At 46.3% G+C, this 24,132-nt stretch overlaps 1 protein-coding gene across 1 annotated transcript; it reads right to left on the bottom strand.

Moving 5' to 3' along the window:
* Positions 1-3,857: 3,857 nt before the first annotated feature.
* Positions 3,858-17,282, bottom strand: ELOA (elongin A). The gene is made up of 11 exons (XM_079697435.1): positions 17,193-17,282; positions 12,322-12,378; positions 11,433-11,539; positions 9,703-10,897; positions 9,197-9,311; positions 7,786-7,941; positions 7,587-7,684; positions 6,374-6,554; positions 6,010-6,121; positions 5,236-5,411; positions 3,858-4,256 (listed from the first exon to the last, which is right to left on the bottom strand). The coding sequence occupies exons 1-11, from the start codon at positions 17,265-17,267 to the stop codon at positions 4,195-4,197; spliced, it is 2,334 nt and encodes a 777-aa protein (XP_079553561.1). The 5' UTR covers positions 17,268-17,282; the 3' UTR covers positions 3,858-4,194.
* Between the last annotated feature and the right edge of the window lie 6,850 nt (positions 17,283-24,132).

Raw genomic sequence — 24,132 nt, 5'->3', positions numbered from 1 at the left:
GCCAGCTGTGAAAAGCTTTTACACTATTTGTGGAAAATTCCCTGGAGCAGTTCTCAAACTTTAATGTGCGTTATAAGAAGAATTGCTTGGATTCTTTTTTTTTTTAACTTTTTTTTTTTAATGCACATTCTGGGGCCCCAAGCCCAGAGATTCTCTGCTTGCGCAACATGGGTATAGCTATATAAAACTTTGATGGCTTGAACTTTCCTCAGAAGTTTCTGAAAAGAGTTGAGACAGTAGGCATCACAGGAGAAGTCTGGGGGCCTGTGAGGACAAACTGCCTATTTCACCAAATAATCAGGTTAGCCAAATCACCAGGGAGACACTCAAGTGGATGTGGAGCCTCAGTGGAGAAACCCTGTGAGAGGGGCATCTGTTAAGGTGAGCCAGGTAGAGGATTCTTCTGGACATCAGTTACATGAAGCACAGAGAAGTCATTCCTAGAAATGATTAGGGTCTTGGCCTGGGCATCTTTCTGCATTGGAGGTTGGCTTTGTTCCAGAAGCCTAACATTGGATATGTGTTTGTGTGTGAGATGGGAAATGTGACAGAGAACATGTGCTTGGGAGTCAGACCAAAAGCACACAGCACCACTGGTCACCTCTGTGTGACCTTGGGCAAGTTCTTAATTTCTCTGTGCTTCAGCTTTCTCAGTTTTTAAATGGGGGCCGTGACAACCTACCTTATAGTACCGTTGTGATAATCGAGATAATGTATGTATATGAGACCGTGGTTCCTGGAACATGGTAGGTATATAACCAGTGAGCTCAGTTACTCTTACCTGACCATGAGCGCCAGACTTGACTGCATGTTACTCTATATCCCAGGGTCTAATACAGGTCCTGGCTCAGCAAATGTTGAATTAATGAATAAGGGACAAAGGGCTAACTTACAGACACCGGGTAAAATCATCCATCGGATACCACATTCCATCATTAACTTCAATGCATAGTAATTTGTAACAGTCAGAATTAGATCCAGTAAAGAATTGGGAAAAATAAGTCCAGACCATACACCAAGAATACCCTGTTTAGGAGAGAAGGGATCATAATAAAACCATGTTGCCATGAGATGCTGAGGTTTGATGTGAGAACCAAGGTTCTCGATGTATGTAGGGGCTGAAACCAAGCCCTTGGCTCCACCCACGAATGCTGAAACTCTCGCAGCTCAGCCAGGGCCAACACAGCAGGTTCTTATTAAGCCCTTGCTGCCACGACCTTTCTGCCTGTGTGCTCATTGTGCTCTCATTAGGAAGCCAGTGTAAGACTGAGGAGACCTATCTGGGTCCTCCACACCCGCTGGAAGTGACTGAAAGGTAGAGTGGCACACACTTTGCAGTCAGAGAATCTGGGTTTGAAATCCTTTCCTTTGCCACTTACTAGCTATATGGCTTTGGCTGTCATTTCACCCCTCAGAGCCTCAGCTTCTAACTGTAAAACGGGGTAACAGGTCAGTCCCAGGGTTCCAAGTGCAGTAAGGGACAGTGCATGGTCCCCACCAAGTGCTCATTTTCATCTGAGTTTCCTTGCTTTGCTCATAGGGTTCTCTCCCTTTGAGTCCCCTTTTCCCAGACCTGCTGTGCTACAGTAGACAGAAATCCAGCATCCTTTATGGCCCAGCCCAGGGATTAAGATCTCTGCCTCACAGCCCAGAAACCAGACATTGTGACCGACTTCCATTCTCTGACACAATAAGGGAGAAAGGAAGAAAGACAACAGTATATGGTGGTTTGTTTTTTTTTTTTAATTTAGACATGGAATTTTCCTTCCTTTTCATATAACTTATCTAATTAAAATATTCATCTTGGTAGTTACCACAAAAAAGTAACATAGAAAATTGTATTTACATTTTGGGACCAAAATACAAATGAAGAGCAAGATAATACCTTGCTCCTTTCCCTCCCACTTCCCGGAAAGAAAGGAAAAGCCCCAAAGAAACTGCTCGTTACACCAAGGATCACAAAGGTGTTAATTTGCAATTCGGTGATTTGTATGTAGTGTAGCACAGAAAAAAAAAATTGCACAAGTTTTCACAAATGAGACCAAAGGTTCAACATCATCCTGTGTCTGCTCTGCAGGCATTTCAATAACCCAGGAGAGGCGGTAGTTTAGAAACTCAGTTTTTCCTCTTCCCTCTTCTCACCAAGTCACATCCCTAATGCAGACAGTCTTGAGGGGGGAGAGGGAAAGATCTGGCTCTATGCAAACAGGGGTGATCCAAAGATGGATAGTGATGTTGGGATGTGTCTTTTCTTCCCTCCCTGCCCAAAGACTCCTAATAAAGGAAATTAAATCATACACAGCTGTATCAAATATGAAAAACTGGTTTCAATGGTAAAGACTTGAACACACAGGTAAGAGAGAAATTCAAGGCGTGGACACCTAGAGGAAGCTATTCTAGGCAACAGGTGTCTGGCACCTGACCCAGACGCTCATTTGGTTTTAGATAAGAGGCTTTCTAGTATCACATTTGGGGAGCAGGCTGGGGGACTGGTGGAATGGTAATACAAACAATCAAGAGAAAGAATGCTTTACCCAATTCAAAAATACAGCAAATTAAAACACAGCAATACTTGTGTCCCTCAGGTACCCTGCACAGCAACGTACACTGAACAGTGCTTCTGCTGCACAGACTTCTTGCTGCGTCGCTCTGCAATCTTCAGAGTTAGCCTAACTGAGGTCTCCAGGATGGTTAAAAACAGTGGGCTCCATATTCTGGGCTTTGAGTGAGCTTGTCAAAGGGACTGGTAACTGCCAAGCTCCATGGGCTATCACACTAACCACGCCCTCAATCTGCTTCTCAGGTTTCTTAAGGATGGGCTTCTCAAATTTATAGTATCTACTTCTACCTGGGTCACAACCAAGTGGGTTCCTACTAGATTACTGTCCTTCAATAGCCAAGAAGGACACTGACACTGTCCTCCTAGTTCTGATTTTTCCCCCATGTCAACTCGAAAGTGAGATACTCCCTTCCCAAGACTGGTGGATGCCCTTGTGGCTCCCCCATCCTGATGCTACAGCTCAGACCCTTTCCTTAAACTGGCCCTTACCTCCAAATTCTGGTTTAAAGATTCAAAAAGTAGAGAGAGTTTCAAGCTGCTAAGTTCCCTACAAAACACAGCAAATTGTTGTGCTCTTTCAATCACATGATCTTACCTTTTAAAGAAAGGCAAAAACAAAACCAATTTCCAACACAGCATTACCTTTTAAAACCATTCACCTCTAGTAGCAATTCACAGGGACTAGATTACAGTGCTGGATTTTAAAACTCTAAAGTTGTATTCGGGGGCCTACAGAAAGCCCTGCCATGTGTTTGCGTCTTGCCCCATGCCAGTGGGGAGAAGGAAAAATAGGGGAGGAAAAAAACCCTAAAGTTTTGAATTAGAAACCGGAAATTGTAAAAATACTGGAGTTCTGTGCCCTCTAGTGAGCCTCAAAAACAGTGGGACCTGGCAAAAAGGATGCGGGGAAAGACTCTAGAACTTCCCTTAATAAATAATTCCCTGAATGAGTAGGAAAGGGATGCACCTGCACAGGACCTCAAAGCAACTGAGGGTCAAAGAGGTGGGGGGTGTCTGACCTGAACACTTCCTGTCACTACGCCGGGGCTCCCCCTCCAGGACAGGCAGCCCAGGACCATTCCTCGCTCTACATGCAGCACGTGCCACACAGGCTCTGGGGACACCCAGTCCTCTCTCTGGGCCAAAGTCTACTCAGGAGAGATGAATTGGGACGGGGAAAGGCTTTCAATAGGCTTTTGTCTAACAAAGAACCCTAAAAATAAAAGGCTAAGTGTGTGGTAGAGGACCAGAAAAAAACAAAACAAAACAAAACCCAAAAACAAAAAAAACCTGGGGGTAATATAAATACAATCTGGGGGCAATATTTATTAATTAAAACTATGTCTTATAGTTTACAAAGAAGGTAATTGACGACAAAGGTACAATTGACCTTAAAATCCTCAGTGAGCGTGAGGCTTCACATCTTCTTCAGAACTCGGAAGTGCTCGCCAGGCAGGGAGGCGGCAGCTGCGGACACAGGCACAGGCACGATGCCTGCTGACTGTGCAGGACTCGGAGACCAAAAGCCTCCACGAAGCGAAAGATCCTGGTCTCCTCTGGAAGTTCCATTCCCCAACCCCCCCTTGTCCTCATATTCCTCCCCGCAAATTTCATTTCCAAGGTAAGTCCTCAGTTTATCGTCGGGAGAATCTGTTCTTGAAAGCTTTAATCGTCTTGGCCATCATTGGGGCAATTTCTGTGAAAAGAGAAATAAGGCAGTTGTTTCAGATCCATGGCAGTGTGGACACCAGTGGTTTACAATCAAACAAAGCCTTGTTACTCTTGGCTCTACACAGCCAGACAAATGGACACAAGTAGCAGTTATCTGCCAACCCCATAGAAAAGCAGCAGCCCAAAGGTAACACTTCGCCAACACCTGCCAGGCCCGACAATCATTCCCTCTAATTCTCACAACTTCACCAAGACTCAGGCTGGACCCTGTACGGTAAGTGGCAGAACTGGAGTTCAAGCCTTGCCAGACTCTAAAGGCCATTCTGAGCCACAATTTAACTCTGCCTCAGCAATATCCAAACCAGCCAAAAGCACCCCCACCCATACCTGTCTGTCCAGTGTAGCAACAGGTCTGAGATGAGCTAAATGCACAAACCACCTAAGAACGACTAGCCTGCCCTCTAGCCTGGTTAACCTGAACCGAACCAAAGTGCAAGTCAGGACTCCCACCCTCCTGTGGGTCTTGAAGTAAATACAGAATAATGCTTTTCTTAAGTTAGGACACCGCTGTAGAATACTGGGGATAGTCTACAGTAGTAAAGTTAGTAAAATACGAAAGAGACCCAACTCGATATAAAAAAAGACTTGGAAGGTGGGGTTATAAGGTTATAAAACTTCAATAAAATTATTTAGCTGTTAATAATAACAGTTGGAAACTCCATGTTATTGCCTGGAGAAACAGGTTTACATTTAGGTTGAAAAAAATAAAAGAAAAAAAAAGCAGAGTACCAAAATGAATATTCACTACGATCATAATTTAAATGACACACGAAATACGCACTACGAACAAAGCAGGGGAAGGAGGCCCTGACATTTAGACCAGCTGTGTGCAAGGCATCACGTACGCTACATCTAACACACAAAGTGTGATGCAGCAGTAATAACATTAGAGGGGTTCAAATACTAGTTTTGAAATATCTGAGCAGGAGCTCCAAGTTACCTACTCTTCACAGTCGGTTTCCTGGGATCACAGGAAACAGTGCTGCTGACCACGGGTGCCGAGTGGGCACTGCTGGTACTCGGGCCGTCGTAGGCCGGCTCCTCGGGGCTGGCGTTAAAGCTGTTGCTGCCGCCACTGCCCAAGCGGCTGCTTCCTGAGAGGTACGGCGCTGGCTTGATCCTGGGACACAGAGCAAAGCTGCCAGTCAGGAGCAGGAGAAATCTGCCCTCGGCACCAACAGCCTGAAGCTGGCTGGTCTGAGGACTCAGTTCTGTGGCTTTGACCAGTGAACCTAGTACCCTAGATTCTGGTGATGGCTCGGAAGTGACTGTGGCAGGCCTTCAGAATGAATGATAATCTCGACTAACTTTTCACTGTTTAGGTGTAAATCTGTATTTCGACAATGCTTACGTACTTAGATAATTTAGTCATCACAGTAGTATGTTTTTTGTTTAAATGGGGAAAGGGAAAGCCTTAGGGGATATGTCCCAGAAGCCAGGCCCTGTTCTCCATTTAGTCTTGACCACACCCCCACCCCGACCCCACCCAGGGGCAGGAATCACTCTCGCCCACAGTGCAGTCAAGGACGCTGAGGTTCAGGGAGGTCAAGTGCCCAGACGGTCAAGGTCAGCCTGCAGAACCCACTCTGCACTGCCACGCTTTCACCCCCGAAATGAATCGCTTCTTGCCCCTGGGCTGCCTCTCACAGCTGAAAGATAAGCTCTTGGGCTCTCTCTCTCCCTGAGCAGGCGGAAACCACAGGGGGCAGAGATCTTACCTGATTTTCTCAGGCACAGCTGCTCCTCCTGTTCCAAACTTCTCCTGCCTCCTTCGAACATCACGAGGTGGCTTGGCCACAGAGTTGACAAAGGCCATTTTTGCTTGTCGGCCTGCGGAGGAATGGAGGTTAACACCTGCCTTCTTGAGCTGAGATGCTAAAGGTAGGGGATTCTCAACCCTGGAAACCCCTCTGTAGGGGAGCATGCATAGTGGCAGAAGAAACACCTCACCCTTTGCCGTCTTCTGCAAATGCAGGAGAGATTTGGGGGCCAGAGGTGATACCATAGCTGAGCCCACCGCGGCCCTGCTGTTGACCAGAGCACAGGGCTCACTCTTCTGCCAGACCCACGCTGCCCCCTTACCTTTGGGCTTATTGGCGTGCGCAGATCGGATATTCTTTGTGAGGAGTCGCAGCCGCTGCTCTCGGGCATCCTGAAGCCGCAGGTACATCTCCCGCCACGACTCATACTCTTCTGGCCTTTCATCCTTAAAGTCTCGGTGACAATGAACTTTCCATAATTGATCCGTTTCTTCAATTAATACCTAAAATCAGAACCAGGACATCATTTACATGCAAGTACCCTTACACATTTCTTTTCTATCCTTAATCACACAGGGGGACCAGCTTCCTAATGATATTTTGGTCTTCTTAGTAGTAGTAGTGTATTAAAATACCACAGTTCTAGGAAAGAAACCCAAATCACTGAATTAAAAAATGTTAAGTGTGGGCTTCCCTGGTGGCGCAGTGATTGAGAGTCCGCCTGCCGATGCAGGGGACACGGGTTCGTGCCCTGGTCCGGGAAGATCCCACATGCCACGGAGCGGCTGGGCCCATAAGCCATGGCCGCTGAGCCTGCGCTCCGCAACGGGAGAGGCCACAACAGTGAGGGGCCCGCGTACCGGAAAAAAATAAAAAAGTTAAGTGTGAGGCACTATACTAGCTGCTTTGGGGGGTTGTGGGACTAGGAGAGAAGGCAACACAGAAATTAGTTTAAGATCAGTCTTTTCCTTTAGAAGATCAGTGCAGAGTAGGAACTGGGATGAAGTCAAATCCAGGCATTTCCCCATCACTACACCGAACTGCAATGGCCAGGGGCCACTTAAGAAGGATATGTCGTAGATCCTTTGAATTAGAGACAGCTAATGCAATCAGATGAGCATCTCCCGCATTCGGAGGATTGGGGGATAGATGTGTTTGTCTCTAGGAGACACCCAGCCACCCTTATATTCACCAGACACCTGAGTGTCAACACATGGCTCTGTCCCTGCCCTGGATCCCAAGGGCTGTGCTGCTCGAATTCTCCCTTGACCTCTGTAACTAGCCGAGCTCAAGGGAGGCGTGGGAAATGGTCCCCCTCGTCCACCTTCCAATCCCATCTTGATTCTAGCCCAAGAGGCCTACTTAAGACGCCAGGAGCAGGTGCTAAAAACCTGCCTGTTTAAAGGCCCATAGACAAACCCAGAACAGTGATCCGACCACCACCTGCCCATCACCGTGGCAGATTCAGAGACAAAGCTACTCCTGGAGACGCAAGCCAGCACACTGCCCTCTTCCCATCCAAAGAGAATACTCACGTGATTGTACTCCTCTATGCGATATAACTGATCAGGTGTACACCTCTCCAGAACAGGTTCAAGAAGAGAATATGGGACGCCTCCCACTTCAAAGATTGCTGAAGAGAATCAAAGGGGAAAAGCACTGAGTAGCGGCCAAGTCACCCGGTGTCCCAGTGCCACAACGTGCTGAAGAGCAAGAGAGAAGCATGTGACTTACAGTCAATGTTGTTTTTAAGCACCCGGATGCACTGCTCGTGCAAGGTCATCATTTTGGGGAGATAGGCACACTTGGAACCAGAATAGACCTGCATCTTGGAATTCATTCTTCGTCCGGTGAATCCAGCTTCTTCCTCTTCCTGGGGTGAGGAGAGTGCTGTAGGGCAAGAAAAACAGAAGTGTGAGTTATAAAAGGCACTGAGCAATACAGTGAAAACTCTCCTTCCACGGCATTCCCCAGCCTCCCAGTTTCCTTTCTCAAAGACAACCAATAATATCAGTTTCTTGTGTCCTTCCAGAAAGTCTATGCAAAAATAAACTTTTATTTTATTCCTTTTTAACCAATCAATAACATACTATAACCATTCTGTCATTTACATTTTAGAAATCACATCAGTACATAGATTTTCTACTTCTTTTTTTAAACGGCTGCATAGGATGCCACTGTGTGGATGAACCATGATCCGTTAGTCTCTTGCTAAGGGACACCTATGTAGCATCTAATTGTTTTGCTATTAAAACTAGCCTTTATTTATTTATTTTTTGGCTGCATTTGGGCCTTCGTTGCTGCACGCGGGTTTCTCTAGTTGCAGCAAGTGGGGGCTACTCTTCGTTGTGGTACACGGGCTTCTCACTGCAGTGGCTTCTCGTGTTGCGGAGCATGGGCTCTAGGCACATGGGTTTCAGTAGTTGTGGCGCATGGGCTTAGCTGCTCTAGCGGCATGTGGGATCTTCCCGGACCAGGGGTCGAACCTGTGTCCCCTGCGTTGGCAGGCAGATTCTTAACCACTGCACCACCAGGGAAGTCCCTAGCCTTCTTTTTAAGCCCCTGTGGAATGTACAGAGTAAAAGCCTGCTGGTAATAGCAGCAGCTAAGATTTAGCAAACACTGTGTGTAAAAACCCAGAGCTCAGAGCTTTACCGGCATTATCACTTTCAATCCACCTCATAGGCAGATACCATTATTACTCCCATTCACAGAATATGAAACTGAAGTCCAAGGAAATTAAGTTGTTACCCAAGTTCATGTAACTTGTAGTAGAAGCCAGAGCTGAGATTCAAACCCAAGGCATCAAACTCCAGAACCTGTGCTCTTAGGAAATCCACCAAAATATGATGACAGACCATGAATGAATTTTTAAAACCATTTTCTCCATTGGGCTTCCCTGGTGGCGCAGTGGTTGAGAGTCCGCCTGCCGATGCAGGGGACACGGGTTTGTGCCCCAGTCCGGGAAGATCCCACATGCTGCGGAGCGGCTGGGCCCGTGAGCCATGGCCGTTGAGCCTGCGCGTCCAGAGCCTGTGCTCCGCAGCGGGAGAGGCCACAACAGTGAGAGGCCCGCGTGCCGCAAAAAAAAAAAAACCAAACCATTTTCTCCATTAAAAAAAGAAAAAAAGACAAGGAAAATTACCTTTTCGCTTTGGTTGGAAGGCAGACATCAATTCAAGGGAAGGAAGTGGGCGGTAATTGGCCTGTATCACAGGTAATGGAAGGTCTGGTAACACTGGCAGCACATCGCTGGGGACCTGCAGAGAAGAGACCAGTGACTGGAGAGCCTCTTTCTACAAGCACAGCTCTTTCCCCCAGTCGACGCCCAGCAGTGTTGACGTGGCAGATAACTTCACACGCATATCCAGCCTGCAACACGCATATCCAGCCTGCAGGAGGGGCGGCAGCCGTGCCTGACACTACCTAAGTCAGGAGATACGGGGAGATGGGCCCAGCACAATGGGATGCCTCAGAAAATACTTTTCTTGGGTTCTACTGACCCTGGTGGCCAGAGAGGCCGGGAGGAAACTACTTCAAACTGAAATTCAACAGGCCATGGGAAAGCCAGCCCAGACAAACAGTGGTGGGGTCGTCCCGGGAGCTCTGCCGGCCCAGGTGCTCTGGCTGGGACGGGGCCACAGGGGTTACCTTTTTCAGCTTGGATGAATGGGATCCAGCTGGCGGAAGCTTCTCTGACTTGTTTTCGTTCATCTTAGGTAATTTCTGAACTGAGTCCAAGTTTTTACTGGTGCTTTTTGAATCATTTTTTTTAAATCCTTTTTCTCCAGGAGTCGGGGTTGAAGTTTTCACAATCTTTTTCTTTTTCTTCCGGGGCTGGTCATAGCTGAGGTATGACTCAAAAGACATGGTAGGCTGCTCGAATTCATCATCCATATCTGCCTCCTCAGCTTTAAGGAAGGAGCCCACTGACTTTCTATCTAAATGAGAAGGTTTTACTTTTCCTTCTCGAGCCTTTAGGTTGTTAGAAACCTTCTCTTTTGCCTTGGGCAGCAGGTCTCCTGCCCCCTTGCCTGTGTCTAAGCTTTCTAGACGCTGCTTGTTTTTGTCTGATTTGGTTTTCTCTGGGTCTCTGTATTTTGGCTTTTTAAGGTGGTTGTCTGATGCCACCTCCAAGGGGGGTAAAACCTTCTTGGTGCTGCCGTCTTTTTCCTTCTCCTTCTTGACACCACTAGAGGGCGGTTTCTCCTTTGTGCTGTCCCCTGAGGGTGGCCTCCGCCGGTTTTCCTCTTTGGAGATGGCCTTGTGTGATTTTTCTCTGCTCAAAGACGACTTCTCATCTCCTTTGGAATTCACCGCACGTTTTTCTTTATGGGAAGATCTGTGCTCCTTGCTCTGACTCACGACCTCTTTCCCTTGGGCTTCACCCAGGTGTCGTTCTTGACTGACCCCCAGTCTGTCCTGAAAGGCATTACTGTGGACTTTGCCAGGCTTCTGGTGTGAAACAAAGGGCTCGTGGTCCTCCTCCAGGGATCTGTAATGGTCCACAGACATCTGATGAGGGCTGGTGGATGACAGTGGGGACTGAACATGGCCGTAATCGGAAGATTCGTGGTCTGAAGAGTAAACTGGAGAAACTCTGTGGTACCTCTTTCTCTCGTCTCTCCTCTCATGGCTGTGAGATACTTTGTGAGGCCGCTCAAGCTCCGAGAGTTTTCTGTGTTTTTTTTGTCTGTTATCAGGACTACACGACTGGCTACCGGAGGCTCTCCAGCTCCCTGGGTAGTCCCCCTCCCCCTCCCCCCCCTCCTCCTCCTTCAGGGCATCCCGGGGGCGCTTTCGAGAATTGCTCTTCTCAAAGTCCTGTTCATCAGGCTCAGTGTTTCTAAAATAAAAGAAAAAGCAGATGAAGCAGATATAAATCTCAGGGTAATCCTTGTTCAGAGGACAACATCACAGGACCTGAACTCACGAAAGAGATGAAGAGTTTACAGAGTTAGAAACAAGGTCTTGGGAAGAAGGTGAATGGGTTCTGCTCAAAGATACTCAGCTAAGGTTTAAAACTGGGAAAGCCCAAATATTCAATAAATGGAAAATGACGAGTTTAACTACAGGACACAAAGAAGATCAAACATCTTGTGGACGTGAAAATACTTAAAAAGCTTTTCAACACAGGGAAATGTTTAACTTGTTACATTAAAAAAGAGCTGTAATTTACATCAGTTTATTCACAACTATATAAAAATGCCTTTTAAGAACAGGTCAGAAAGAAACATTCCAAAACGTCAATAATGCTTATCTTTGGATGGTTGAATTAAGAAATTCTTATTCTTATTTCTATTTTTAAATGTCTTCTAGTATTCTATAATGATCATGGATTATTTCTTATAATTCAGGCAGAATTGAGGAACTTTTCTTACCGTTCCACAGGAACCAGCTTCTTCCACTGGGCCACTAGGTCCTTGGCAAAGCTTCCAACATGCTCATGTTTTCGCAAGCTATTTACCGTTTTCCCAACCCCGGTTTCCTACAAAGTTGACAAAGGAATTGTTAGAGGGTTGTAGAACTAGGCTCACAATTTTCTAAAGAAATAAGACCTCCTACTTTTCAACAAACCAATACTTCCTTCCAAAAACATACCTTGCAAGTCTCAGTACAAAATTACTTTGTGTCTATGCCCCAAACCTCTAATGACACACAGTAGCAAAGTGCACCAGATTCAGAAGAGGGAAACACTAAATTAAAACACTTCTAGAACTTTAGCAATAATAACAAGAGTGATCATGGCAGGTGTTAGGCACTGAGCTAAGAGCACTGCATACAGTGTCTGAATTAATACTTATATGATAACTCTGTGAGGTTAGGACCTGCCCCATTTTACAAAGAAGGAACAGCCTGAAGTCACAAACTTGGATTTGAATCCAGGACTAGATGCCAATGTTCTTTTAATTTTTAGAAAAAAAACTGAGATAAAATTCACTATTTTAACCATTTTAAAGTGTACAGTTCAGTGGTTTCCAGAACACTCACAATACTACACAACCATCACCACTAATTCCAGAACATTTTCATCACCCTAAAAAGAAATGCTGTTCCTCCCAATTCCCCCCACCCCTGGCAATCACTAATCTAACTTTCTATCTATGGATTTGCCTATTCTGGACATTTCATATAAATAAAACCATACAATATGTGGCCTTGTGCCTGGTTTCTTTCACTTCTAAAGCCCATGCTCTTACTGTACAATCTCTCTGGTCGGGAAGGGGAGGGGATATAGCTATATAACATCTAAAATTACACAGTTCTTACCGCAAGAATGTCTACTGTAATAGGCAAGGTGGAGAGTTTCTTCAGATATTTCAATAGCTGCAGAGAATAAAATAAACATTAATTTCTATAAAATCATAATCATTCACTGGAACAAATAAGAATAATATCCAATGGTTAAGTACTTACACTGTTCTGTAGTATACAGTACGGTTGTTATCCTTATTTTACAAGTGTGAAAACAGACTCGAAACAGTTAAGGTACTTGCCCCAGGATGCAAGTAGGGCAGGATTCACTCAGGTCTGCGGCTTTAGATTGTGTGCTTTCAGCCACTATGCTACACCAAGGGGAAATAAAACTTAGAGAAGAGAATCAAACCTATCAGCTCTAAGAAAAGTAATCAACAACTATCTTTCTGCCCAGTTTTGAGAGAGACTTTCTGAGAAAGGAGCCAATTTTAGGAAATTACTCATGCACCCGGCATAGAGGAAAGTAAAAAGGAGAAGAGGTCTCTACAGAAAAAGGGTATCATGTTTCCAGAAAAAGTGTGTTTAACAGAACTGGGTTTTTTCAATGTAAGTGGGAAGCCAAGACCAATTTCAAGTTGCTAGAATCAGAGCTTTGCCATTGCAAATGGTGAACATAAAATGTCTGGGTAGATTAGAGAAGCAACCTGGGTTTGGTCACATTTCTTTTCTGTATTCTCTTGAGCTAGCTCAAAATCCGATAGCAGAGCTGTTAAGACAGAGTTCCAGAGTCAGAGACAGGCTTCAGTTTGGCACCGCCACTTCCTTGTGGGGTGATCTTGTGCAAGTCACTAACCTCTCTGAACCTCAGTTACTTCATCTGCAAAACAGGAACTGGATCCTGTCTGTACTTCACAAGCTGTGAGGATTCAGAGAGACAAACCATGTGCAGTCTTTAGCCATAGTGCCTGGAATGCTATACAAGCTCAATAACTGCTTCTGATTAATCATTTCATTCATCAACTGACCATTCTTTAAATGGCTACCCTTGATCCTCTACCAGATATTCCCCAGCCAATTCCTACTTGCTCCACTTCTACCTGAAGTCATGACGGCTATGCCATTCTCTAGGAAATATGTATGTATCTATAAATATACCTACCATTCGAGGAGTGCTGAAAAGTACAAGTAGTTCAAAATAGATTAACTGTGGCTACCTTGATAGTTAAATATCTGATGACAAGATCTGTTCTTTTCCTATGTGTAGCCCAGGCTACAATTAGTAGCTATATTGCTACTAGGTGGAGTAGCAAGTGTGTTTTTCTGGTCATTCTACTTCAATAATTACTGAACCTGGTTGCTAGGCAGAGCAACTGGATCACACGTGATAATCTTGTTTTGACTGGGAACCTATGAGAAGCCAAGTGGTGTATCTAAGGAGTTTCACCTTCATAGTTGAGTGAAAATTATCCTCCACTTCGAATTCGACCACCACCACCATCCAACTCAGGACAAAGTATATGTGTATTTCTCGTCATCAAAGCTATGGGTGCAAAGATGAATGCCAATTCCTCTTCTTAAAGGAAAATTTAGAATCATTGAAAAGGTTAAGGACAGGTTGTCTCCTCTAATGCCATTCCCTGGAAGGCATTTATATACTATTTACTGTGCACTGGCTACTATGCTACGTCCTTACAGGTGTTACCTCATTTCATCCTCATTAACCAACTCTATAAAATGGATATTATGTTCCCCATTTTACAGATATTAAAACTGAGCCCAGTGAGGTTAGGTAACTTGCCTAACAAGCGAGTAGGTCAAGTGTGTTTACCACAGCATGTACTACAAAGCCAGGAGAAATATCCAACATAAAGACACTGTCCTTAGAAGACCGGAAAAGGAAATGGAGCAGTAGTTCATGTGCCTCTTAGCACACTCGACACAAAGCAGAAGAACCCCTCCTTAGTGTTACGTTGTCAGACAGTTTAGAGTCCACAGAGGAAAGAAGGTCACCACCAGGACAGAGTCCCAGGACCTCTACAAAGGCCACATATATGAATGGGGCCAGGGCTTCCCTGGTGGCGCAGTGGTTGAGAGTCCGCCTGCCGATGCAGGGGACACGGGTTCGTGCCCCCGTTCCGGGAAGATCCCACATGCCGCGGAGCGGCTGGGCCCGTGAGCCATGGCCGCTGAGCCTGCGCGTCCGGAGCCTATGCTCCACAATGGGAGAGGCCACAACAGTGAGAGGCCTGCGTACCACAAAAAAAAAAAAAAAAAAAAGGAATGGGGCCAGAAGTCATTGAAGGTGTGTTCATCTTTGAAGCCTAGCACTAATTGGAAGTATAAATGCTGCCTTTCTGCTTCGTTTTGGGTTAGGAGGGACAACTTAAAAGCAGATGAAACTAACACCCTAGAGATATTCAAACCAATTTAGCCCAACATAAGAGAAAAAGGGCTTCAGAGCCCCTCTATTTTCAATGAGGTTCAAAAAAGAACAAAGCATTAAAATGATAAAACACTTTGGGTATCCTCAGGTAGGTGGAAACTTGCTGTTATCAAACCTAGGGACCAGTTGTAGTTTGCAAGAACTGATAACAAGTCATTGAGAAATATCAAACATTTGCACAGTCCATGCTTAGGAATCTCAGTTATCCTCTGCACACTACTTCATCACAAAGAGCTAAAGATGTTCATAACGTCGGCCTCGTTCTCCACTTGCCTTCAAACTGTATTCTTTGTAGTTTCCATGTTCAAACTGTAACACAGGATAGGTAACTTTACCAGCCATGAAAATTGTTTCTACTTAAATAGTAGGAACCAAGTGACCCTGGTTTGCCTGACACCTTTTTCCCCAAGTAAGCCTAGATCATAGATGGGCTTAAAGTGAAAAGAGTTACAGTTAAACACCTATGTTTAATACGAGGAAATCTATGAATATAGGTGTGGAATCAACCGTTTGGCTAATAATGGTTTGAAATCAAGATTTAGTTTAAGTTCAGTACTGCTATATAATCATCTTGCAATTTCAAGAACAACCTGTGGGAGCTTGCTGGGTTAACAGAAGGTTGAGAAGGCCAGTGTGCCAGCTTGCAGTTTTCCCTCTGCATTAGCTCATTTGTGAATGCCAACTATTGTGCCCTTTGCAAAAATGATCTTCATAATGCAAAGTCAGAAGCTCAGGGTGAGTTTCTATCTGGGAAGAGAAAGCCCAGATACTCACAATCACTAACAGTTCAAATAGGATGTGAAGTCAAACAAACCTTTTCTTAATTTGAAATTTCATGCACATCAACTACTGGAAAAGCTACTTCAAAATTTAAATTCTAGTGGGAAAATGACTGTAGACACTACACGGTGCATTTTTTTTTTTAACCCAATGGAAGACCAAACTGGGGAGATGGAGGCGATTTACATCATATTACTCTAGGGTTTTAAAAAAAATCAGTCACAAACCTACAGTGTTTGGGAAAACAAGCTAGTACTCGGAAATAATGACCATTTATTAGATGCCCACAAAGGGTTATTGTAAAAAGAAACTTGTAAATATGCCTGTCCACTAGGTACTGAAGCCATTATAGAAAATATAACACAAAACAAGTGAAAGCATTTCGGTTTTCACAGACTTAAAGCTAAAATGTCGTCCTGAAGAAGTGGATCTTTGAGCTAGGTATGCATGAGAAGAGTTAAACAGTGGTCTGATAGTGAGATGCGTTGAGCAGCCTTTAGAAACAAAGGCAAAAAAACCTCACCTATGACAGGCCAAGAAGAGGTGAAGAGAAAGGGGCCTTTCAAGAAAAACTGTAAAGAGTGGAGATTAACATCTACTGAGCACTTCTGCCTTTTGGTTCTGTCCTGGGAAGAAGCAGGTGAGGAAACTGGCTTAGCAAGGAACATCCCTAATGTCCATGGCTGGCAAATAAATTAGAACTCAAATCTCCTCACCACTTTATTTCGACTGCCTCCCTGGATTATTTCCTCTTCAAAAGCCACTCTGGGTTTCAGAGATCCAACTCTTACAACACTGTACACTCCAGCTATAATGCTGACAGAGAATGTCAAACACCTTGAGTGTTTTCATCAATGTATTTCAATTTAAAAAAAAATTCTAACATCCACGGGACACTCTCCCAGACACCAAGAAGATGGATGGAAGAAAAGTCGCAGAGAGAGAAGAATGCATTTAACTTAAGAGAACAGTTAAGGGGGAAAAAAACTAGCTGAGTGCAATTAAAAATGGTTGCCCATCACTCGCAGCAGCCAGAATCGGTAGCTCTTACCTTTCTATCAAGGCCAGAAGGAAATCTAGCTGCAACTTCTAAGCCTTGTTTTTTTTCTTTCCATTTACAACCTAAGTTTTTGGTTAGGGTGACGTGAGGTTTATTTTGTTTTGAAAGAGATTTACTGAGAAAGCGAAAAGGTCCACGCTCTAATAATCAAGCCAAAGCAATAAAAACGTCTTAAAGACGCAGGACCACACACCGAGCCTAGACTCCATCAAGCACAGGCAGAACCACCTCCTTCTCCCAACAAACATCAAAAGACACTAAGAAATCAGAACATTTCGCAGGGCGAGGAATGGAGCGGGCAGGAGTTAACTCCGGGCGAGCTCTCCCGACAGGAAACAGCTGGCCCGGGACGCCGGGGGAGGGCTCCGGGAGCCCCGCCGGCACGCGGTGTCCGCCCGGAGCCCGCGGGCGCCCGGCCCGGGAGGCAGGGAGGCCGGGCCCGCCGAGGCGCGCCGCCCGCCGTGCGGGGTCCCACCGCGTGGGCAGCGGCCAAGGGCCACTAACTTCCCGACTGCAGGCCGCAGACCGGCGGGGCCGCGCTCCGGGTCCGAGCCCCCACGGCCGCGGCCGCTCGGGAAGGAGCCGCACCGGGGCCCGCGAACGTTACGGGGCCGCGCCGCGCCCAACGCCCGGCCCCCTCCGCGCTGCCCGCTCGCTCACCTTCTTCGGGTCCGGGTTCGCGGCCAGGCGCGCCTGCAGCTTCTCCACAACTTGGAGCGCCGACTCCGCCGCCATCGCTGTCACTGGCGCGGCCTCCTCGCCGGAACTGGGCTCGCGTCGCGTCCTCTGGGTGCAGCTCCGCCCTCTGTGCCTCCCCCGCGGAGACGGAAGAGCGACTGGTCCCTTCCGGGCCTCGGCGAAGTGGGGTGGAGGGGCCGCGGGGTGTGGGGGTGCCGGCCGGCTGCAGGCCCCGCCCCCACGGCCTGTGGTTGGGGGGGTCCGGTCCTTTGCGCCCTCCTGGAGCCGCGTGCGCCGGGAGGTCGAGCAGCTTGGCCCGGGCGCGTCGGCTCCGCACTGGTCGCCGCTGGGCAGCCTCGCTTCTGGTCCTCGTAGTGCGGAGCCACGGCCTGGAAAACCACTCCGGTGTCCAGCCAAGGCAGGATGAGACCACTGCGCCGGACCCTGCCTTTATAAATCCTAGCCCGCCCCCTTGCGCTGTGAGCCACGCCCCAAATAACACCTGTGTGTGGTTCCAGGGTGGGTCTGCGGCTCAGGAAATCAGCGATTAACGCTAGTGACCACCCTTGATTGGGGGCACTAAGCCCAGTGGTTGAGCTAAGTTTCACTCTCAGTACAGCCCAGTGAAACGAGGCCTATTATCCCCATGTTACACATGAGGAAACTGAAGCTCAGGGAGACTAAATTAACTTGCATGTGGTCATGTAACAGGAAAGAAGTGAAGTTGGAATGTGAATCTAAACAGTCCAGGTCCACTGTGACCGCACATCTCTGAACAGGTCAAGGATTTGAGGCCCAGAGAGTGAAAGTGATTTGTCAAAAGTCAAACAGTTTAGCTACAAGAGGTAATAGCCCGTGTCTCACTTTCCCCCAAAAACGGTGTCTGGTACAGAGGTACCAAATAAATACTTCTTGAATGAATGAATGAATAAATGAATGAATGGCTGTTTCCTCTAAATCAGTAGGGCCTCAATCAGACAAGCCCAAGACACCATCCTTGAGGGCCCTTACCCTCATCCTAGAAGCACTAAATTTTACTATTAATAAAGTATTATTACTACTGAAAAAAAAAAAGCTACTAAACAGTTGAAAATTCGTTTAGAATACCAGCATTGGGCTTCCCTGGTGGCGCAGTGGTTGAGAGTCCACCTGCCGATGCAGGGGATACGGGTTCGTGCCCCGGTCCGGGAGGATCCCGCATGCCGCGGAGCGGCTGGGCCCGTGGGCCGTGGCCGCTGAGCCTGCGCGCCCGGAGCCTGTGCTCCGCGGCAGGAGGGGCCACAGCAGTGAGAGGCCCGCATACCGCGCAAAAAACAAACAAACAAAAAAAAAAAAACAGCATTGATTACATCTTGTTTGATTAGATCATATCGGATTACACACTAATCTGATCACCATCAACAATTCGGCAGTGTACTGAACCTGACCTCCCACAATGTGGGAAAGCCCAGCGGCTCTTCAGGTCTGGGCTCTGGGAAAGGTAAAAGAAACAATATACATTGTTTCTTCAAATGAGCTTTCATTCACTCAGTAAATTGAGAAGCCCCCCTCCCCCCCCCCCACTGTGTTCCCACCCCCTTCTGCTTGGTGCCCTTTCCTCTGCAACTAACACTTTTCAGGGTGTAAATTGTCAATTTATTCTTCTGTCTTCTCACTGAGCTGTTTATTTATCAAGTGCAGTGACTGACCTGTCCAACTTTATTTTATTTTTTGGCTGCACCGTGTGGCCTGTGGAATCTTAGTTCCCTGACCAGGGATGGAACTGAGGCCCCCGCAGTGAAAGCACTGAGCCTTAACCACTGGACTGCCAGGGAATTCCCTGACCTGTCCAGCTTTAAATCTCTGTTGCCCAGCACAATCCAGTCCATATAGTCAGCATTGGATAAAACGTCCATAAAGATTAATAATCACCCATTCAGTGCTCTAAGACTCAGTCATGGGGTGTAATGGAAAACACATCAAACTGGTGTGAGGAGACTTGGATTCTAGTCCTGGCCCTAGAATCTCCCTCTCCTGCACAGCAAATGCTTTTAAATTTACATTTTCAATGCCTTCCATTTTGAAAATGTAACATTGGTGTAATGGAAAAATGGGCCCATTCCTGACGCAGAATTGCTGACTAACTGACCTGGCATATACTTAAGCTACATGGAACACTTTGCGCAAGTTACCCAGGGAGATCTCAACAACCGGAATGAAAAGAAACAATGTATGCTGCTGGGGGGTATGCACCCCATCCCTACCCCATCTATGCCAGCCTGAGGCAGGGTTACCTGCAAAGTAAAGAACTCTTACACTTGAATATTTGTCTACGTCTCAGATCAGTTAATTATGTCATATGTGTCATTCTGATTAAAAAGAAAGTTTTTAACCAGTTCTAAAAGTGATACTCTGTATATGTTCACTGGGGGATTACCATCAATCTAATCCTTGGTTTATGCAAGGATTTTCAACAACAGAATGAGTTCCCTAAAGTCTGAGGCTGTTTTGTCCACCTTGGATCAGCAACACCTAGCACACAGATGACATTCCATAAAGGTTTCTTGAAAACTGAACTAATTATTATTCAACTTAAGGCCAGCCCAAAGTGTCATCTGAAAACCTGAGGGGGTTAGCACTATACAGCCCCTTGTGAGAGGACTTAAAAGACCCATCTTTTAAAACAACAACAAAACATGTTCAGAAGGCATGTTTAAGGCTATCCTGGGAGACAAAAATGGGCAGAGGGGCTCGCTCTCTTCTGCTATGCACACTTTTTGCAACAAATATGTTCCACTTTTATAATGAAAACAACTTAAAGGTATTTTAATTTTGGAAAAGAGCAATCCCAGGCTGGTTGGCACTAGAGTCATTTAAAACACTGAAAGACAAGGCGGGGGGGGGGGGGCGGGGAACCAAACAAAAACAAAACAATACAAAACAAAAAACCAACCACTTTGTCTCTGATAGAAAAAAGGGGCCCTTGCCTTTCATGGAATGGTCAAGTGGGATTCTGTGGGCTGGACAGTGTGCTGGGCGAGGAATACTGGTGGGTGAAGGGCTTCCCCCTTGGACCTCATCTGGCCTGGGCTCTGCCACTCCTCTCTCTAACCAAGTGGGTGGCATCTGAGGTTTGTTGGGTGATGCATTTAAAGGACACAGGATCGGAGCTCAGTGACAACCTGAGCTCCAACCCCCACCTCTACCAATGTTGGCTGTGGTCAAGTTACTTAAACTGGCTGAAATTGTTTCTTTATAGATTTCTTGTGAAGTTTATTAATACGTTATATTAAGTAACTGACATACAGTAGGTTTTTTTTTAAAGAACATATTATTAGAGAAAATTCATTGCTTTGGTAAAAAGAATATTATGTTCTGCTGTAAAGGCGAATATAAAACCATCTGGGCAGTTTCGTTCTGCACAGCTGTAGCCACTGTTCTCTTCCCCAATGGGCTCATTTTTCTGAATTGACTACATTCAACTTTGTTTCACATACTTCAGACATGTTCAGTTGGTGGTTATTTTACTTAGGGATGGCATCTTTCTGAGTTTCACAGGCTGGATTTGCCCTCCTCAAATGTGGTATAATGCAAGCAAAGACTGCCAGCTCCAAGGAATGGTGTCTGAGATTCAAAGTCCACACCTTTCATAGACTTGCCTTGAAGTTCAGTTAAACTCTCTACTAACTAGTCAAGGATATCAGGCCTAGAAACCTCCTGAGGCCCTTTGTCTTAAGAGGGCAGACGGAAGCATTCTGTAATGCCCATGGAGAGCAGTCCACTGAGAATCTGTATTTATGGGGCCGGGGCAGGGACGGGGGTGCGGGGTGAGCTACTATAAAAATAAAGAAGTATGGGGCTTCCCTGGTGGCGCAGTGGTTGAGAGTCCGCCTGCCGATGCAGGGTACACGGGTTCGTGCCCCGGTCGGGGAAGATCCCACATGCCGCGGAGCGGCTCGGCCTGCGCGTCCGGAGCCTGTGCTCCGCAACGGGAGAGGCCGCAACGGTGAGAGGCCCGTGTACCTCATGAGAAATAAATAAATAAATAATAAAGAAGTATCAAGGATATACTTTGATACTTTTATACTATGAATTTACATAAATTGTATCCAGGTAGTAACCTAACCACCCGTCCCTTAGCTCTTTACCTTGTTTCTTTTTTTTTTTTTTTTTTACGGCACGCGGGCCTCTCACTGTTGTGGCCTCTCCCGTTGCAGAGCACAGGCTCCGGACATGCAGGCTCAGCGGCCATGGCTCACAGGCCCAGCCGCTCCGCGGCATTTGGGATCTTCCCGGACCGGGGCACAAAACCGTGTCCCCTGCATCGGCAGGCGGACTCTCAACCACTGCGCCACCAGGGAAGCCCCTTGTTTCATTTTTGTTATAACATCTATCACAATTTGAAACTGCCTTATTTAGTGGTTCATGTTTTTATAGTCTCTTCCCCCTCTGTGTGCTCCATGAGGCACCACTGTGGCTAAAACTACCTAGAACATAGTAGGCACTTAACATTGACTGAGTTGAATGAAAGGTCTACCTCACAGAATTATTGTTTGGATTTAATGAGATTATGTGTGAACATACCTGGCAAAGTGCTATCAACCAACAATGTTATCTAAATTAATCCTCACCATCCATTTTACAGATAAGGAAATTGCTGCTTTGGAAACTTAAGGGACACCATGCCCTCAGCTCCAGAAACTGAGAGTGTGGTTGTGGTCTTTGCTGAGAATGCCCTTAGAGGTAAGTAGTTAGAAAAAGTGCGAGCTAAATAAAAGCAGCTTGCCAGGCACACATAGGGCCGGACAGTAACGAGAAAGAACAGAGAGGACGGAGGGAGGAGAGATTGATTGATTGGATTAAGTCTGGATCTATTAAAATTTCACCCCCACTATCAGCAAAGGTTTAGGAACCCTCTGAGTTTGGGTGTCCACAGGTTACAAATTCTCAAAGGGGTCCGTGTCTCCCTTATCTCTTTGGGAAAACCAACCAACCAACCAACCACTGGGTTAAGCAGAGAAGATTAAGAAGCCAGCACCACCGCTGAGGTGGGAAGAACTGCTGCTTGTTGAGTGCCTTATAGGTGGCCCAGCTCTGGGCTACCTTTATATGTTATTTCTCCACCTTCCAACAACCTCATGAGGCATTTTAAGGATGGAGAACCCAAGGCTCAGAGAGGTAAAGCAACTAGCTCAAACGTGGTAAATGACAACTCCAAAACACGAACCAAGGTCTGCTCAGCTCGGAAGCCGACACTGGCTTGCACTCCATACCTGAACACCTGGGTACTGGTCACCTCTCCTCCTTCCCTGGCTCATTGCTTGACGCTGGCGAGGCCTGCTTCCTCGTCTGTTAACTGAGGAGGCCTGATGTATCGAAGCAATGATAACAATAACAATGGTGGTAACACTACTACCAATTCTTGGCACTTACAATGTGCCACACATTATGCTAAGCAATTTCCATTAACTATCAACTGTACCTAAAAACAATCTTGCAATATAGATATCATATACTCTCCATTTCACAGATGAGGAAACTGAGGATTTGTGACCTACCTAAAGTCACAGAACTTGTAAGCAGGAGTCAAAGCCAGGTTTGTCCAGCACCAAAGCTCAAGCTTTTTGACCTTAAGCTGCCTTGTTTCCCCTTGCCAGAGAGGCCACTTGGGAAGACACCATCCAACTGACACACTTCATTCCTTCATTCCTTCATTCACTCACTCCAGCTTTGGTGCTGGAGTGGACCGAGAAAGGGGAGGGGCAGTACCAGATGAATTGGTGAGGAAGACAGGGGGCAGATTATGGAGGGTTTTAGAGACCGTGGTAAGGACTTTGTATTTTTTTTTTTTTTTTTTTCTGTACGCGGCCCTCTCACTGTTGTGGCCTCTCCCGTTGCGGAGCACAGGCTCCGGACGCGCAGGCTCAGCGGCCATGGCTGACGGGCCCAGCCGCTCCGCGGCATGTGGCATCTTCCCGGACCGGGGCACGAACCCGTGTCCCCTGCATCGGCAGGTGGACTCTCAACCACTGTGCCACCAGGGAAGCCCAGGACTTTGCATTTTATTGTGAAGTTTTATGGATCCCAGGTAGGGGAGTGGTAAAACCTATAAACTAATTATTTTAACACTGTAGACCGGGTATCAAGAATTAAGGACTACAATTAATTCGATACTGTGCTTTATTTTATTTTATTTTTTTTGGTGGTACACGGGCCTCTCACTGTTGTGGCCTCTCCCGTTGCGGAGCACAGGCTCTGGACGCGCAGGCTCAGTGGCCATGGCTCACGGGCCCAGCCGCTCCGCGGCATGTGGGATCTTCCCAGACCGGGGCACGAACCCGTGTCCCCTGCATCGGCAGGCGGACTCTCAACCACTGCGCCACCAGGGAAGCCCCAATACTGTGCTTTAAAACAAACTCAACAATACCTTATAACAGTCATCTGATCAGAGAGACTTGACCTAATCACCTTATATAAAGTAGTGCACACATGCACACACACCCACACACCTCTGTCACTATATTTTTCTTCAAAACACTTATCATCCCCTGATATACACTTGATCCTTGAACAACACAGGGGGGTTAGGGGCGCCGACACCCCTCGAAAATCCCCATATAACTTTACAGTCAGCCCTCTGTATCCATGGTTCCCCATCTGTGGATTCAACCAACCTTGCATAGTAAACATAGTAGTATATATATGTATGGGAAAAAAATCCATCTGTAAGTGGACCCATGCATTTGACACCCATGATGTTCAAAGATCAGCTGTATTTCATATAGTGTCTGTCTCTCCATCCCTAGAATATAAATTCTATGTTTTTGTTCACTGCTTTATTCATCAACACCTAGGACAGTGCCTGGCACACAGTAGGCAGTCAATAGATATTTATTTCATGAACAAATAACAAAGGTCTGTTATATGCCCCTGCAAAGAACAG

Source organism: Hyperoodon ampullatus (genome assembly GCF_949752795.1).
Source record: "Hyperoodon ampullatus genome assembly, chromosome: 2".
NCBI classification, from domain to species: Eukaryota; Metazoa; Chordata; class Mammalia; order Artiodactyla; family Ziphiidae; genus Hyperoodon; species Hyperoodon ampullatus.
This window is presented reverse-complemented; position numbering and strand designations above follow the sequence as displayed.

Coding starts and splice junctions, on each gene's coding strand:
- ELOA (XM_079697435.1), bottom strand. CDS start 17,267: ATGGCGGCGGAGTCGGCGCTCCAAGTTGTGGAGAAGCTGCAGGCGCGC. Junction 6,555..7,586: donor GCATAGAGGAGTACAATCAC/GTGAGTATTCTC, acceptor TTCTGATTTTAG/GTATTAATTGAAGAAACGGA. Junction 6,122..6,373: donor GCACGCCAATAAGCCCAAAG/GTAAGGGGGCAG, acceptor ATTCCTCCGCAG/GCCGACAAGCAAAAATGGCC.